General features: G+C 41.7%; 1 protein-coding gene across 1 annotated transcript in view; it reads right to left on the reverse strand.

Annotated features, from left to right (window-relative positions):
* Nucleotides 1-18,481, reverse strand: part of STON1 (stonin 1) — a 49,133-nt gene that overhangs the window by 2,197 nt on the left and 28,455 nt on the right. The window contains exons 4-10 of the mRNA XM_074817674.1: nucleotides 10,000-10,101; nucleotides 9,576-9,699; nucleotides 7,932-7,987; nucleotides 6,693-6,786; nucleotides 4,859-5,460; nucleotides 3,004-3,294; nucleotides 2,159-2,248 (exon numbers count right to left, since the gene is read on the reverse strand). Coding sequence (XP_074673775.1) covers nucleotides 2,159-2,248; nucleotides 3,004-3,294; nucleotides 4,859-5,460; nucleotides 6,693-6,786; nucleotides 7,932-7,987; nucleotides 9,576-9,699; nucleotides 10,000-10,101 — 1,359 coding nt within the window. The remainder of the gene's footprint in view (nucleotides 1-2,158; nucleotides 2,249-3,003; nucleotides 3,295-4,858; nucleotides 5,461-6,692; nucleotides 6,787-7,931; nucleotides 7,988-9,575; nucleotides 9,700-9,999; nucleotides 10,102-18,481) is intronic.

The following is an 18,481-nucleotide window of genomic DNA, read 5'->3' on the forward strand; positions in this document are numbered from 1 at the left end:
TCAGCTCTGGGGCCCCCAACATAAGAAGGCCATGGACCTGTTGGAGCAAGTCCAGAGGAGGCCACGAAGATGATCAGGGGCTGGAGCACCTCCCTTATGAGGCCAGGCTGAGAGAGTTGGGGTTGTTCGGCCTAGACAAGAGAAGGCTCCAGGGAGACCTTAGAGCAGCCTTCCAGTACTTAAAGTACGAGAGTGTCCTGGTTTCAGCTGGGATAGTGTTAATTTTCTTCCTAGTAGCTGGTACAGTGCTGTGTTTCAGATTTAGCGCAAGAATAATGTTGATAACACACTGATGTTTTAGTTATTGCTAAGTCATGCTTATTCCAAGTTATGGATTTTTCAGTTTCCCATGCTCTGCCAACAAGCAGGTGCACAAGAAGCTGGGAGGGAGCATGGCCAGGGCAGCTGACCTGAACAAGCCAAAGGAATATTCCATACCATTGAACATCGTGCTCAGTATATAAACTGGGGGGAGTTGGCCAGGAGGGTCAGATCACTGCTCAGGGACTGTCTGAGCATCCGTCAGCAGGTGGTGAGCAACTGCACTGTGCATCACTTGTCTTTTCTTGGGTTTTATTTCTCTCTTTTTGTTATATTCATTATTATTATATTTTATTTTAGTCATTAAACTGTTCTTATCTCAACCCATGAGTTTTTACCCCCAGTTCTCCTCCCCATCCTCCTGGACAAGCTGCACGGTGCTTAGTTGCTGGCTGTTGTTAAACCACAACAAAGGGCATGCAGTGATAAGACAAGGGGTAATGATTTTAAACTGAAAGAGGGTAGATTTAGATGAGATATAGGGAGGAAATTCTTTACTGTGAGGGTGGTGAGGCACTGGAACAGGTTGCCCAGAGCAGTGGTGTCTGCCCCCTCCCTGGCAGTGTTCAAGGCCAGGTTGGACGGGGCTTTGAGCAACCTGGTCTAGTGGAAGGTGTCCCTGCCTGTGGCAGGGGAGTTGGAACTGGGTGATCTTTAAGGTCCCTTCCAGCCCAAACCATTCTATGATTCTATTAAATCTATATAGGAAAGGGGAAGTTACCAACATCTTCCCCCAACTTCTGTAGCTGTTAATTTGTAATAACATCTGATCTTAAACTTCCTGTAAGACATGTCCAATGCTGAACTTACCAGGTTTTTTTTAATTTTCAACCAATTTTTCAGCTTATTACAGGCAAAACATGCTGTAGACAACAATATCCACTACCTATAGCATCTGTAACAAAACTGAGTTACGAGCTTCAAAACTTTGTATACCTTTTCAATACAATACAGCCGCCATGGCTTAATTTCAGATGCCTTTTCTACACACATCCCTATAACTACATTTTCAAATGTAACTAGTTTCAGAAACACTCGATCTGTTACATTTTAGTAAAGACAATTTTCTTAGCAGCTCACTGCTACAACACAGACACAGTTAAGGCAGGCCTAGTTGAACACACACAAAGAGTTATCACTAGTCACTTCTGAAAGAATAAAAGCTAAGGCACATTCTTAAGCAAACTACAGACGTATTTTTCCATATTTGTTTCAAAATAAATTATGCACTTTTTTTGTCAACTTGTAAACTATTGACATGTAAGTGTCCAAAACAATGCCAGAGGTAGAAGTACTTAATTTCATCTTCAAGAGTTCAAATTAAGGTATAATTTTAAACATTAAAATGAAGGAGGACAAAACAGCCCTTAACAACTGTTTGTTTTTCAGAAACAACAGAATTCTGGTAGAAAAATCTCTCAGTGAGCACTTCAAAAGACAAAAAAAAAATCTAAAAGACGGTACACAAACTCCTCTTTCTGTTACCCATTTCAAAACTCTTAATTCATGGCTGAAAATGCATATATATCCATGGAGCTGTTGACATTACTTAAAAGTTAAGGAAACGCAAAATGAAGATTTGTAAAGCTACAAAAGCTTATGCAAGATTTGGTCCCCTTTTCTTTTCCTTTAATAGGCCATTATAAACCCGTTGATTATCCTCATTTCAGAAAACAGCAGGTAAGTCTTCAGACTATTGTCAGCTAACTGTGTAATTTAAACACTGCAGTACAGCATTAGATTTTCTTTAAACAGCACTGACAGCAGCCCAGACATGGATTTGCTGAAGTTATTATTTAGAATGATTAAGGAACAAAGATAAAACTATATACTGTACCTTGTCATACTGACAAACTATCACATTGTCAGTGTCAAACAAGTCTGGAGTGTCCTGTTCACTGACATCATCACCAGAATTTAAGGGGTCCTAGAGAGTAAAGTTGTATTTTATACATTCTTTCAGAATAGGATTGAATATACTTGACATTAAACATACCTAGAACAATAAAGGTTATCATTGCAAAAATCAAGACCTAGAGGCTACAAAGACCATGTTGCACAAAGCTCATTTATAAGCGTCTTTACGTGCTTCCATTCTCAAAAACAGGAACGCCCTAAACAAAAGCACAGATCAAAAAGCAAGACTGCTAACTGACAAAGCTGACCCCAGTAACTAGAATACTAATCAGCTGGTCCAGATGCTGCAAGCTGATTCTCTTGTGAATCTCTAGGATACAAAATTACACATCTTTGAGAAAAGCCTTTTCCTGAGAAACCTAGGCACTTGTATCACACTGTTCTCTTCTCTGTCTAATCCCCTGTGGTCCTTCAGAAGGAAAAGAAACCTAGATTTGTACCCTGATCTTAAATAACAAGCATCACTCCATTCCACTGAGGCCACGGTTTTACCATAGAACTTTAATTCTTGGTAATCTTGGTAATTCTTGGTATTCTAATTCATCCAATAAACAAATGGCTTCTCAACATCTCTTTCATTTGTCCACGCTCCTCATAATGAGTTCTCCAGTAATTTCTCAGCAGTACCTCCTATCTCAAGAGGTAACTTCTTAACTATGCATTCTCTGCATTAAACTTAACAGAAATTGTTCTGGGTTCAACAATTCAACAGTCAAAACAGATACACTATTTTAATGTGCTTCACAAGGCTTAAAAGTAAATTACCTCCTCAACTATATCCATTTGGGGCTCTTCATTATCACCACCACTGCTGCTAGACTCCGTGTTTGAAATACTTTCGCATTCTTCATCATCATCTTCCTCATCCTCCAGAACTTTTAGATCCTCTGATTCAATAATGCCAATGAATTCATTCTCTTCCCTATCTTTTGTATGGGGTATTTCATCCTTGGGAGAAACATCACCAGTACCATCTAGCTGAATTATGCCTTCAATGTCACGGTAGCTATCCTTCTCTGATCGTAAATTAGATTCCATCTGCTCAGTAGGTTCCATCTGACAGGAATAAAAGAGACCAGAGACAGCTCGTGAATTAACACCACATAGCCTTCATTGTTCAGTACAAAGCCTGAAATTTTTGTTTAATAAAGCAACAAGATCGGGGCACTAAAATGAGAATTTCAAGTCCTAGCCTACTTGTAAACCCTGAGTACCTTTGCAAATCTTGTTCTTACACCTAACCTTAAGTGGAATCCATGACAAATATTCCTCAGCAATATAGAAAGACATTTTTCTTAGACTTTTCTTTAAACACTATTGTACTCAAACAACTTTTTAAGAAAAAGATGATCCAGCTGGCCTTTAGAACTTCTAGTGCAAAGTTAATTCCAAAAACAAAACAAACAAAAAAAGAAAAAAAGGAAACAAGCTACTCCCCTGCCCCCAAAACCAGCATTTTTCATTTTTGAAATAAAAGTCAAGATGAACTCCTCCCTCAACTCAAAATGCTTTGTTTAAATAAGATATAAAAAGCTGAGAGAGACAGTAAATACTTCAGTACTTCAAGTTATTGTTCATAAAAGTGCTAGAATTCCTAAACAGAGCATTCACGGGAACATGAAAGGGCTTTAAGCTTTCAGCCATCTTCAGTTTCTCATTAAATCTTTATTGTAGCACTTAATTCACATCCACATACACCTTCTAGTTCAAGAAAATAATACTTTGTTTTGACCTTCCATTCTTACTATGGACAGTCTTCATCATCCTGCCATCAAAGTTCAGATGAGCAACGTAACATGCCTTCTATTTACAGTCATCTGTCATTACTGTCACTAAATTTGCATTTAATAAATTTGTCTCAATCACATAAGCACGCTACAACTCGAAGTCAACAAGCCAGTCTGAACTTCAAACATCTGCAGATAATTTCTGGAACAAAAATTAGATGAGGTCAGGAAAGTGGCCTGTTAATTGAAATCATTCATGTTTTCCATACAGCTCTAGCTGAATTCTAGTTTGTTCAGGATTTTTTCCCAAGGAAATACATTTCCTTCCAGCAGATTTTCACTTATCAAATCTGACTTTTCATACTCAATAATGCATTCTAAGTGCAAGTTAAATGCTCTTCACACATTACAAGTTAAAACTAATCCCAGCTGACCCTGCAAAAGCAATCTGCCCATAACTGGGCAGTATCCATATGCAGATTCAGTGTCCGAATGACATGGAAGTTCTCAAAGGGTCATTCATGTCTGCTCAGTCACAAAAAAAACCACAACAAAAAAAAAAACCCACACTATTATCCCCAAGAATAGTTAATAAGTCTAAGAATACATTATATCTATCCATTACACTTGTAGCATTTTTAAGATTGATATTCTCTTCAATCTCTGTATTTCAGCAATATTTGTGACAAATTCCTAATGTAAAAACAAGCAGTCAGCTACTGCTATTCAAAACAAGCTCAAGAATGAACTTTAAAATGGTAATCATTTTTATTATTATAATGTAGAAGTGCTACTTGTCACTTACAGATGTGTTTGATCACATCTCTTACAATACTTCAAACAACTGTCTCCAACAGATGTATTTTCACCATCTGAGAAATAAAAGGTCTTACCTTGTCAGAGGGAGCAATGCTGTCCTGATCTTTCAGAACAGCGTTATCATCCAAACTTTTACCCGTGATAATCAGGTCAATGATATCATCAGACACATGCTGTTGCACCAGCTCCTGAGGTTCAATGTCTAACTGCCCCTCCACATCCAGCAGTACACTGCTCGAGTTTGTTGCCAAGGATTCAGCAGGAGAAAACCCTTCAGAGGATTCTGGAGTAAACACAGCTGTGTGAAGATTGCCATGCTGGGATTTTTCTGTTGAGTCTGCACACTGATTGAACACTGCATTAGTTGCAAGTTGCTGCTGACTCACAGAAGGCTGCTGGACCAAGGTAGTATTGGCAGAGTTCTCCAGGTGTTTTTTTTCCACAACATGTGGCTGAAATACCATTGTCTGTTGGACAGCAGTCTCCTGGGGTTGCAATGTTTCAGCAGCTGCCTGGGCAGAAGATGCATTCACCTGTGCAACACTGGCAATGTTGGCTTGCAGAACTGAAGGCTGCCCAAGGGGCTGAAATACCTGATGAACAGGATGATGTAGAACACTTGCATCTCCTGAGGCCTGTGTAACCATAACAGGCACATTTACCTTATAAAGGTGCCCTACAAAGAGAAGAGTTAAAAACTGCTTCAGCAGGTTAAACTACAGGTTCATCCAGGCCACTGTCCTGTTACCACTAATAACCAATAGCAAACACTCAACAAACTAGGAGAAACAGGATATTTACAAAGCAGTACTTTCCCCAAGCACAATTTCAGCCTTTGAAAACCAAGCATACAGAGGCTTTTTGAGTCAGAGCTTCCATCCAGACCATCATGTTTAATACCCCTGTTTGATTTTGGCCTCCACAATACCCTGTGGCAATAAGTTCAATAATTTAATTACATACTGGATTAAAAAAAAAAAAAAAGAATCCTGGTTTGAATTTGTTTCAATGTCATTTCAGAAACTAAGGGATACAAGATGAAACAGTAAACTACCCCATATCTACAGGTACAGCTCTCTCCTTTAAGGACCTTTAGGTATCCCCTCCAAAAAAACTGCCTTGTTTAGGGTTTTTTTTTTAAAAAAAAAAAAAAAAAAGACTGCTAGTTTATCTATCCTCTCATTGTATGAAAACCACTCCAAATACTGAATCCTTAAAGTTATTATTACCAGTGTTAGAATTAAGATGCCAGAGCTAAGTTCCCAATTTCATTTAATTATTCTTTTCCCCACACACAGGCTTACACACAGAGTCACTGACACAGCCTATAGGTCTCAGTACATTAGCAATACCTGAAATAGTTACCTAGTGCCATTAGTTCTTATCAAAGAACAGCTGTTTGAGGAAAGAGTCAATCTGAAATAAGCCTTTCACTCATCACACCCTAAGTGCATTTTTGTATAAGCAGTACAGGCAGTTTCATCAGCAAGACTGTGACCAAGAAGGTTAATGGATGGTTGGATTTTATTTGAATAAGAAATCTATTTGATTCTGAAGTACCAGAATGCCTTTACCTTTTTAAAACATGCAAGATTGTCCCTTATATTGGAGGAGATCCTTTGTCAGTCCAGACATAGGTAACACATTTGTGAGCAGTTGTAAAACAAAAAAAATGGCATCACCTGGCAGCCCATGTTAACTGATCTTGTGAGTGTACACAACTGACAAACTAACTAATCAGTGTAATTGCTTCCCCCATGTAGCAATTACAAAAAGAAGAGGATAACTGGCTCTACCCACCTAAACTTTAACTTCACATTTGTTTTATCTGCTGTACTCAGAACCACCTTTCAATACCCACATACAGTCAATGCGCTGTAACATTTTACAACTCCTCTTTCATCTTACCAGATGTTGTCTGTAGCGTCACTCCAGCTGGTACGTGTATAGGATAAGCAATACCCGAAGGGAGAGTAAGAGTTGCACCCACTCGTGAAGCACCCTAGGTACATGAGAGATTTATTAAGAACTAGTGCATACTTTATCTCCTAGGGCCCTCATGTCACACGTAACATATCCAGATGAAACAAGGATGAGGGCCTTTTTGTGATCATCTTTACTAAAGAGTTGCTTCAGACTTCTGAGATTTAGACAGGTAAGGAGTATTCTGTATTGACAGCATAATGACTTGCCCTAAGTGTTTCCTATTTTCCAGTTATCACATTCCCTTTTTGTTAACAGAACACTTTCCTGTTACTCCACAAGCACAGATGCCTTGCCTCGGCCTTCACTTCACATTCTCTTTCTCTCCTGGAAAGCAAAGAGTTGGATATACAGCTCCCTTTCAAACTAGCTGTTCTGGGGAAATCCAAATTTTACATCAGGAAACTTGCATGTTAGACAAACATCTTCCCAATATTATATTTCAGCTTGGCAAGCTCATTAACTTGAGGCTCAGGAGGCACTCAAATTCATTAAGCTCTGACAATTAACAGCCCCTCCCCAAACAAATTTTGCCATGCCCAGAGTTCAGAACCTGTCAACTCTAAAACCACTCATTTTCTTCTAGACAAGTTCTATGCCTTGCAGATAATGCTGCTCCCAGTTTCACTAGTGCTAGCATCTCCTAACCATACATTATTTTAACACCCAGTAATAAAATACAAAAAATTTAAAATAGACCTGTAGATGTGCATTTCCACCACACTTCCATCCTATGGGCTAAATAGATCCAGCCATGTCTTTCAACACACTTCTGGCTGCAATGCTTGCAAAGCCAACTGTCCTTTTTCACTCAAACAGAAACAGCAGAGTTACAGCTCTCCCTCTGCAGACTCTTAATTTGTATGGGTTTCATCAAAAAAAGAAGGGGGGGGTGGGGTGCTAGCAGTAACAACACTGAGTTTCTTCAGCTGTTGATTATCTCTCAGCAGGACTCCTGCTCCCTTACCTACTACACCATATTGGACAGATGAAACTGTCATGAGAAATGCTACTTTTTCATTCCCTAAATGCTGTCCTAATGCATCTATACATGGAAAATATTTAATACTTGCTTCCCCTTAAGCCTATTAACAAATGGCAAACTTAATAATTTAGAATTTGGAATAATCAAAATTGAAATAAAATGTCACCTCAGCTACATACCAGGTCTGCTGCCACAAAATGCTGAAAACCTCTGTCAGTTGGGATGATTAAAGAAGCTATACCAAAAAAAAAAAAAAAACAACCACTTTACAAAAACCATGAATTTATTGGACACAGTTGATCTTTCAGTAATGTACAGCAAGAACTGCTGAAACTAAAGCAATCTAACTTCAGTTCATACTCATTAGATCAACAAACAAGTGAGCACATCTAGGTAAGGCTCTTGAATATACTTCCTTTTATGTTGCTTCAAGCTTATGCTGTACTCAAGGGGGAGAGGTTATACCCTGAATTTATAAAACTTACATCTTGCTAAAAGTTGGTCTTTAAGATTTTTTTGTTTGTTTTAATAGTTCTATTTAACTATTTGATCTGTTTAACTTGCACTGTAAAAATTAAGCACGACATTTCTATTTATTACATCAACTAGGACAGATGTACAATGCTACCACTTTAACATGACGAAGAACATATATGCAAAATGTATTCACTCGTCAACAAGTATTTTTGTGCACCAGAGCAAATCCAGTGTGCTAATAGTAGGAATAGTAGGGCAGGATTTTCAAAAGCACTCGATACTGACTTCAGTGGGAGAAGATAAGCCAAAAGGAAAATTTTCCCAGGCTTCAAGAAGCAAACAAGTTAGGTAGCCCTAACTACTTTGAAAATCTCTAGCCATAGGACAGTTCAAATCCTATTTAAAAAAAAAAATGGCACTCACTGGCTTCAACAGACTTTTGCTTAATATTGCCCTTCCAAAACTTAAGGGTAACAAGGTAGAGCTCGTTAAATATAAAGCCCCCAATAGCAAACCAACCCAAAAGTACAAAAGTATATTCCCTTTAACCACATGAAATAAATAAAACATGTCCCCAAAACCGGTACATTCAACTATGAAGACTGTGTAAAAAAAAAAGAGAGAGATGAAGACTGCCTGCCCAGCCTTGAAGTGCACTACAACACAGATTTTCATTAAACCATGTCTTATGTTTTACATCCCTTATGGGTAAAGGTCCTAATGGCCTCTCACATGGGGAGAAGCCTCAGCTGAACATTAGACTATATCATACCATTTACACAGTGGTCAGCTGGACTTAACTGAGAAGAACAGGTCCTGATGTCAGAGGCTGTGTCAAGCAGTTTTAGGAAAACTAACTGAAAGACAAACCAAAAACTCCCATTCTTCTGTTTGAACAAGGGATTACATTTTAACAAGTGCAGAATCAGATTAAACTCCAACATGACAGCAGAGCTGCATGACACAAATGTGCCATATAACCTCTGCCCACATCATGCCATACATTAAAAAGGGAAGAGAAAGCTTAACCCTACTGGCAAATTTACAATTGAAGGGCTACACTTCTGGACTGCAGACAAGAAAGCTAAAATTCTCTTCACGTTTTGCTACTGGAGATAAGCAGCAGATCAAGAGCATGTAGACATAACTGCATTAGTTTACCAAAGTTTAATTTGTCCTTTATTGGTCAAATTCTGCTTTCAAATAACTACTGTTCCACATCATGCTAGATATATACGTAAGTATCACAAACCAAGATTACTGCAGCACCTTCAAGTCTTCCAAAAAGGTTCTTGAATCACTGACCTATTCCTAAATTGCATCTGTTGTGTTCAACAACATCTGACCTGCTGAAGTCTGCAGAACGTGGTGAAAATTGTGCGGCAACTGCAGGGTAAACTGTGGACAATGCTGGCTATGTCTGAAGAAGCCTTCTGTTGCTTTAGACTGCATCACCTTGGTTTCCCAAAGCTGCAGAAAGATTATTATTAAGGTCAACAGATATCAGCTTTAAAAACAAAACACATCTAAAATGCTAATCAGATATTCCTAGTTTTTCCAAGAGTAAATTGACTGATTCTATCCAATAAACATGGTAGCAATCACTACTGAATTTCAACATCCAGCAGTCCAACACATAATTAGCAGAATATATAAAACTCTCATTTAGGGCAAAAGTTTGCATGTTTTGGAGGGCAAAGAAATGGACAGGTACATCATCTCAAAGAAAAAAATACACAACTTCTATTAATGCAGGGGAACCCAACAAACCTGCTTCAAGTCTTTCAGAACCTGTTCCTCTAAACCCTCTTCTACAAAGAGCTCCCGCACACCTTCAATCACATCTTCGATAATGGACTTGTATAGTTTAGGCTACATAAAAAGCCCCCAAAATATTTTCAAGTTAAGATGAACATCAAGTCATTTGAAATGATAGCACAAAGTCTAATCTCACTGCATGAACTACTGTTACAAACTGAACAGCCTGAACGAACCAGCGTAATAAACTGAATACTCTGTCAAGTGCAAATGTCCGCAAATCCACTCATTCTTTTAAATCTGACATCCCTGGGAACAGACATCCCTGGAAAAATACTGGATTCGAGCCTCAAGTGACTGGTTTCTGCGGGCTACAGAAATGCTTAAGAAAATCCTAGAAAGATTGCAAAAACAATTGCTGTGCTGTATTTTCAAACAACCATGTCTAAAATGTCAGTTTAAAACTGACATTTACTGCTTACTATCATTCTAGTGTTATAGCCCCTAACTTAAAGGCCAATCAACAATACAAGCTACTAAAAATGACATGTGCCAGTTCTATCAGAGGCATAATGTAAGTAACCTGCAAGAAATAATAGATTTCTTTTTCTTTGTGGTAATACTCTGATGCTGTATAGTAGTTTAGCCATGGAAATTTTAACAGTACAGTTATCAATGCATATAATTCATCTTATATTACAATAGGACTCCCAACACATTTCATTCCTTCTTCTGCCCATGTCAGTGATTAAATCCTAATCCTCCAGTCAGACCTAGATGACAGACACACACAAGCTTCAAGATTCATCCACTCACATGCAAATGTAAGATAATAAGCTTTTAGCAATTTAAAGCTTATTAATCTTGACTATCATTACCACCAGAATCGCTTAAACAGGGTGAAAGATGAAGCTGAGATTTTTAGGAAACCTCTGAAGATTCCAGAATATCAATTTACACTTTTCTAATTTAACATCAAATTAATATTTTACTACTCTAAAGTTGTTCTAGACTGCAGATGATAAACAATTTGTTTTTTAAAAAAAATCTGTTATTAAGTAACAAGCTTTTGCAAAAAGCTATCAGCACAACATAACGCTACTTTAAAATAACCATACTCATGTATGATTTGTTATGGGAGGTTAGAGATCTCCAGGAAATCCCCCAGCACATTTCAGGATACTAGGAAGACAAGGAGGAGAAAAAAAATTTATTCTTGTACCACTACACTAAAAGATGTTGACTAGCCCATATGTCAAATGGTTTGCCTTCACTGTTAATCCAGAAGAGAAACTGAAATTAAATCTTTCAGCAGGCCTATTCCTGTCCGCAGCATTCCCAAACTACAGTGAGTACAACTATTTGTTATGCTATATAAAAACTGTACATAGCAACTGTAAATTCAAACACTACATGCTTCCACATTAGAGAAAACCAGCTACAGCGCAGACATTCCTGTACTCCGGTCTTTCCCTTTACACACAGGCTCTCCCTCACCAGAACCAGGCCGGCCATGGCGGGAACCGCCAGCGCCAGGAGCCACCAAACTCCCGTTGTCTTCGCACAGAGCGGGGTGGCAGGGAGGGGCTCATCAGCACCCCACTTCCACACACCAAGAGCAAGTCTGGAAGCGAAGCCTCCAAGGCTTCCCTGGGATAACCGGCATCTGCAGGAGCACCTGAACTCCCACCTGAGGGGAGGCGGCAGCAGATGACACCCGCAGGGGAGTAAAAGCCGCCACCTTTCTCCCTGGCACCACTAAACTCTCACACTGTCCCCTCCGCACCCTGGAGCGACCCAGTGGCTCACACCAATCCCTGACACGATGCTTTTGCCCACAAAACCCTTCTTTTTTAACAAACCCCCCCAAAAATAACGGCTTTGGACGTCACCCCTGGGCTTCCCGCGCCAGGGAACGGCGGGCGACTCCTAGGAATCCTCCCAGGGATTCCGCAGCCGGCACCACCTCCCGCCGGGCCCGGGGAGGCGATTTCCCCGGCCCCTCCCTCCCGCACAGAGGGGCAGCCAGACCCCGCCGGGCCATGGGCAGCCCCGAAGCCCGGGCTACGCGCTGCGGGACCGGCCTCGCCGCCGCCGCCGCTGCCCCTCACCACGGGGTTAACGTGAGCCATGGCGGCGGCCGCCATCAGCCCGCCCTTCCGCCTTAAGGCGCCGTTGCCACGGCGACGCGGCCTGCCCGCCGCCGGCCCCGCCCGGGCCCTACTCTGCCTTCTGCCGGCGGGCTCCCTCCTTTCCTCCCTGGCCCTGAAACGCCCCGTGCGGTGCCAGCGCTGGGGCGTAACCGGGCGCTGGTCACTAAACCCGGGTGTCTTCTTTCAGCTCCCGAGACCAAGAAGAGGGACCCGCCGCTGCACCAAGCGCAAGGCCGCCGGGGGGCCTGGAGCGCCCGTCGGCCCTGAGCTCTGGCCTGAAACTTCAGCCTTGGGAGCACAGGGGAAGGGAGGCGTTGTCTGGAGAACCACAGTTGCCCTGTGGTGTGAAAATATACCTAGGAAAGCTGGCTACAAAAGCATGTTATTTTACTCTAATAAACGCTGAAGTCATTATTATCTCATAAACAGGGAGAAAGCTGAAGCTACCAGTTAAGTAGCAGCAATCTGGTACAACTACTCAAATTATTGCTTACATTTGCAGCAATCTGTTCTATGTTAATAGAGAGATTTACCAATTTAGCAGTTACTCATCTGGAAAAATGTTTGTTAATCTCATATATGTAGGAGAATATATACTTTGGTCTTTATATACCTTCTGTCTGTACATGGATTGGTGTTGCCCTGATAATTCTGAGAACCTAGAAACATCATCTTTTCTTTTTCCTTTCTTTTTGTGTTTTTCATTAGCTGTGTATTTACAGTGCTATTTGGCTTGTGAAGAGGAGACTCACCCGTTAAGCTTTAATTTTTAAGGCTGACTTACACATCCTGAAAAATGAAAATATTTTAATGAAAATGCTGACAGACCCTTAATTATATAGCTAGCCTAACACCTACAACAACAAAAAAGAAGCAACATCCATAATAATATTGTAAGTTGCATTTTCATGAGTGAGACAAATGCAATTTGCTATTGAAGTAATTTTGCTCTACAACAAAATATGTTTAATGACACAGTCTGGGTCTTGAATTAAACAGCAGTTGCATATTCAGCTGTTCTGTATGCACTGCATCATCACAAGGAAAAGGCAAGCCATGTTGCTTTGCTTATAGAGTAATTTAAATAATAAAACGTATTTTTTTAAAACACAGTGCTCATTTGAAACTGTCTGGGATAGTGCATACCAAGACTGTCATTATTATTCTCCTGTCTGGTTAGTCCTGTGGTGATAGCAGAGAGAGCAGGAAGAAGTTGCAGCCTTCAGGATCTCGCTGGGTGCTGAAGGTTGCAGATGGTGATCCTGCAGCTGGCTGCGACTCACTCATCAGACAGATAAACTTGATGCAGAGCCATCTATCTGCCAGCATATCGTACAGCAGTTTTAGAAAAGTGGAAGTGCAGAAAGATTTATAGGTGATTTCACTGCTTTCTACCACTCCTTGTTTATCTAGGGATTACAACGTGCCTTGAAATTGGAACAATTTGTATGCCTAACTTCAAAAAGAAAGAGAGGTTGGGAAGCTTGATACCAAAGGACTTCTCAGCTGTCTCAGATAGTGGTCGGGTTACTTTGGCTATGTCCACATGAACATTTGCAGTCCAAAGCAAATGATCTTCACCTGCACTTCAGGATGACAGCGTGTTTCTGTATTTGCATATACCAGCACATCCTCCAGCACAACGCACTGTGGGCATACTCCATGTCACCAAGGTCAACATGTCAGCTCCCTTCATGCGAGGGACAGTGGGCTAAGTCTACTTGATAGTACGCAGCTATCACTGAGGAGAAAGTAAAAACTGGGAATGGGAATACAACTCTCCAAACTGCACAGGGAGGTTGCAGAGAGTGCCTCCTGCTAACCAAGGCGCTTATGCTTTCATCTGAGGTTTAGCAACGTACTTTCTAAAATTTCTTTTACAAATTCTTAGAGAAGGTGTCTTTTCATCCAAGCACTGTGAGCAGTGTCAACTGAACAGCATGAGAAACCCTGGTATACACTGAAAAAATTCAATCACCTTCTCTAAGCAAGAAAAAAATATTAAAATCTGTGAATAGCATTACTCATACTGACTGGCTAGCTTTGATATTGGTGATCTTAACCTAGTATCAGTGTCCTGCAGTATAAAGTGTAACCCTATAGTGATTTTCATGCTTTTGCATTAACATTTTAACATTTAACCCCACTTTGAAGAGAAGAAACTGAGGCACAGACACACCAGATATCTTGCCCGAGCTCACAAATGGCAGTCGGGAGCAGCATCCAGGTTTCACCAGTCTTGGTTCAGCTTCCAATCCAGCTCTCCCCGTTGTGGTCTCTTTAACAGCTTGCAAGAGTTTTAGAAGTCAGGCTATCGAAAAGATTAGCATGCTGTTCAAACCCTCCTGATTTTTCAGGGGTTTTGTCAGCATTTGGGATAGTGCTGCTTAAGGGCACCTCAAACATTCGTTTACTGGACAGGTTTTAATTTGTAATTATTTATACTCCCTTGGTACATGATGTCTAGAGAAGATTTATTTTTAGATGATGAACCTTTATTAATCATTTTTTAAAAAATACCGTTTTCAAATGCCTTCCCTCTTGAAACGGAGAGCCCCCAGCAAACTCAGATGCTTGGTGATGAATGCCCTCTTCTGTTCAAATCCAGCATTGCTGCTGTAGAGGAACATGGCCACTCAGCCGCCAGACTGCAGAATTCTTTCTCAAGTCGTATTTTACAAATACCATCTTGCCCTTCTTTCCAAGTAAAAGCAATCATTCTTAGGAGGAACCGGTTGCAGATTGCAGGCAGTCCTCATGGAGATGCCTTGACACGGACAGAACTGTAATTTCATTTTAAAGATATTCTCCAACATGCTCCCTTTGTTTCTAGCTGTTGACTTATAGATATACAGCACTCTAGTCTCATAACCAATTTTATTAACAGCGTGATTTTGTTATAAGCGCCATCATTTCTGTCGGAGTTCTGAGACAGATAACACTGGGACCTGTGATTTATTCCTCTTTCATTTATCATGTGTGACTCCTGTTTCTTCAAGGGCCTCTCCTTTTCTACCTGATTTAAACCACTTTATCAGAGGAACCATAGAAAGAGCTGTCCCTTAATTCAATTTAATGACAATTTTTCACGACATTGGGTGGTGTAAGAAAGGCTTTGACCTGTACAAACTGCTATATAAAATTGGCAGTCCTGATGGATTGAATATACTGAACAGTACTGTATATCTCAGCTCCTTGATAAGCCCTGAGACTTATGTAGTATTAGTAAGCCTAATTAAGGATGAAATAAGCCTTGCTGCTCCTAAATACTCACCCTGATACATATGCCTTATGTGGAGAGAAAGCCTCAAAGGAAAACAGCAGCCACCAGCCACTTCACTGTCCTTATTCTTGTCCCTGTTTTCTACCACACTCCTGCCGGTGCCCAGCTCAGCACTCATCTCCTGTTCTCTCACCTCCTTTGCTGCCTGCCTTGTTTCCCTGCATATGACATACAGATGTTCTGTAGCACCCTCTTTTCCCAGAGAGGCCCCAACCTCCTGCCCCGTGTCCCCAAGAAAAGCCCCAGTCCAGCTCCCTCCTCTTTTGTCTACTGTCTTTGCCCTCATCGCTCTCTAAGTCCCTTCCCTGCTATCTTGTTTCACCCCCCTTCATCAGTGATTGAAATCCCAGCCCCTCCTCACCTGTCTGTAACTGCCTGCTCCTGGGCTCCCCCACCCCAGTGGAGAGGGACTAGCTGCAGGGAAACGCAGAACCACACAGAGGCAGGGTGCAGCGGCAGACTAAATGCCAGAACCATCATTTCTCCTTATTTGAATTAGCTGCTGGAAATTCATAGTCGAGCAGATGACTGCAGAAGTCCAGCAGTTTTAGTGTGAAGTTAAATAAGAGCAGAGCAGCATGTTTTGGTCAAGGCCAATTTGCTCTGTCTAACTTTGCATTTGGTAATTTGGAGAGGAATAAAGCTGAGCAACCACAGTAGCCCCTTTCACCAGCGGTGGGTCTTCCAGCATCAGCCATACCACAGAAATCATCCAGCAAGTGACTTTGAGAGACAGGTTGAAGCACAGCTTAGCAGTCAGGGTCTCCTTTTTTTTTCCTAATTGATACCAATTTAACTCTACTGAAGAATAACTCAGATGCATGGAGACAACCTGCATTGCCATATTGGGTCTTGAAAGCATTTATATGAGGACCCCAGTATTTGCTCAAGCTCATCTTCCTGACCTTCCCTTTCTGAGCAAATGTGGCTCCCCAGTGTCCTAATACTTGACTGTACAAACCTGTTCACTCTTTGTCTTCCCACCTCCCCCCAATTCTACTTTTGTGTAGATCTGCCTGAAGTAGGTCTTCTGCACACCCCTTTTGACATTAGATATTCAGATATGATTAGATATTCGGTAATAGCTTCCCATGAAGGGGGCTAAAACAGCCTTTCACCTTTTCTCTCCAGGCAGCGGATGGCTCCCTCCATTTCAGATGAGCTGTCATCTAAATCCTGGTGTCAGTACTTACATTTAGGCAGTAAAATCTACTCAACATTACAGATGACTTGAAAGACAAATGTCCCTCCCTAGAGAGCAGTCCAACAAGGTTACAGCGGTAGCTTACCTCTGGGTATCATCAGGCTAACGCCTGAGTTCTTGCTTTAAATCCTCCCTGTTCCACTGCTGGGTTTTGTTTGATATTTTCATTGCATCTCCTATAGCATGACTGTGTCATTGGTCCCTTGCATGAGCGAGATCCTCCTGTCCAGGGAGATAGGTGACCGTTACCGACAGCTGCACAGATGTGAGGCAGGGATGCTAAAGACAGACTGAGCAAGTTCTGCTTGGGGCGCAATGGCAGCACGTGCTGTATGAAAGCAGGGCCAGCGGCACGCCACAGGCCGGCACCGGCTTGGCTTGTTCAGGTAGGGCACCTCTCACTGTGCCCCATCGGTCTCACAGCCACCTTGCTGTGTCTCCGGTGGCTCTGCCCATGTCCCCACTTCTTCAGCTGCTCCTGACTCCTCCTCCCCCCACCCCAGGAGAGCATTCAGTTCATTTCCCTACCCCCCCCCCGCAGCTATTTGCAACTTTGTTCTCAATACCTTCCCTTGAAGGCTCTTCTCTGCATGGGTTCCTCGCTGCTTTTCTATTTCAGTCCCTTTTATAGGTAAACTTTTCACCTTGACTTAGAGAGGTAGCAGTTCTTCACAGCCCTCGCAAACAAGCTCTGCCCGCTGCCATTTCCTTCTGCCAACTCCCTGCTCACTCCCTGCCTCCTCCCTCTTACCTCCACTCATCGTGGGTCTCTTCTGCTCCCAGCACGTCGCCATTTCTGATTTTTCCCCCCTCAGACTTTTGTTGTTGAATATGGAAATGGAAGTGAAAGTTAGTCTGTATTAAACTGAAACGGCCATGACAATGCAATGCAATGCTAGACTGTAGCTACTCACAACCAGAAATATCACACTGTGTTTTGAGGGATGGCAAAGCAGAATTTGAGCCGATTTTTCATTTGTTTCTATCAGTAAGGCTTCAGCAGGGAGCATGAACATCACTTACAACGTGTTATGACTGTTATTGTAAAAAATTACAGGTTATTTTTACTAAGGAAAGAACAGGGCTATAAAATAGCACATACTAGGCATAGCACACACTAAGCAACTGTCCCAAATATAAACGTTTTTACTCGTATTCTAGCAATTTACCATCTTACTTTTTCATGTACCTGAATCATATTGTTCACTGATACTTTTAAACACTGCAAATTGTTTAAGCTCTGGAAGGGGACTGTACTTCTGTTACTGTGGTGGTGCAATTCTTACCCCCCCCCCCCCCCCGCCCCTCTTTGTTGGGCTGCTCGGTGCTAGGTGCGATTCCACCCACATCCCCCGAGCTATACACCAGTCTGTGGAGATAAGGACTGACAATGTTAACGAGCCTGGCTCCTGCCCCTCCCGATTGCTCGGAAATGGTTAAAATGGCCCATCAACTCCTAAGGGCCTGGCACACCTGTGCCTGGGATGTGGTCAAATGGGAACAATAACAGAGTCACACATTAATCAAATTCTTTTGTAACTGCTGGAAGGCACCAGAAGGTATTTGACAAAAGTCAATTATTTTGGACCCTATAAATGGCGACCACCAGGGAGACCCTTTGAGCTCTCCTGGATCGCAGTGGGCCTGTGACCAGCATCTCCCCTGAGCTGGGACGCCTCTCAGGTACCAAACCCTTAAGGTGTCGTCTGCTCCAGACGGAAGGCCAGGGCGAAGTCCCCCGCTCGAGTCTCAATTATCGCCTGTTGAGGAATGCCAAGGCATTGTGAGTATTTACTCTAAACTCGAGAGGGAAATTTTCTTTGAGCTAGCTTCTCTTTACTCTGTGTGTGTGTG

Source organism: Strix aluco, chromosome 3 (genome assembly GCF_031877795.1).
Source record: "Strix aluco isolate bStrAlu1 chromosome 3, bStrAlu1.hap1, whole genome shotgun sequence".
Classification (NCBI taxonomy): Eukaryota; Metazoa; Chordata; class Aves; order Strigiformes; family Strigidae; genus Strix; species Strix aluco.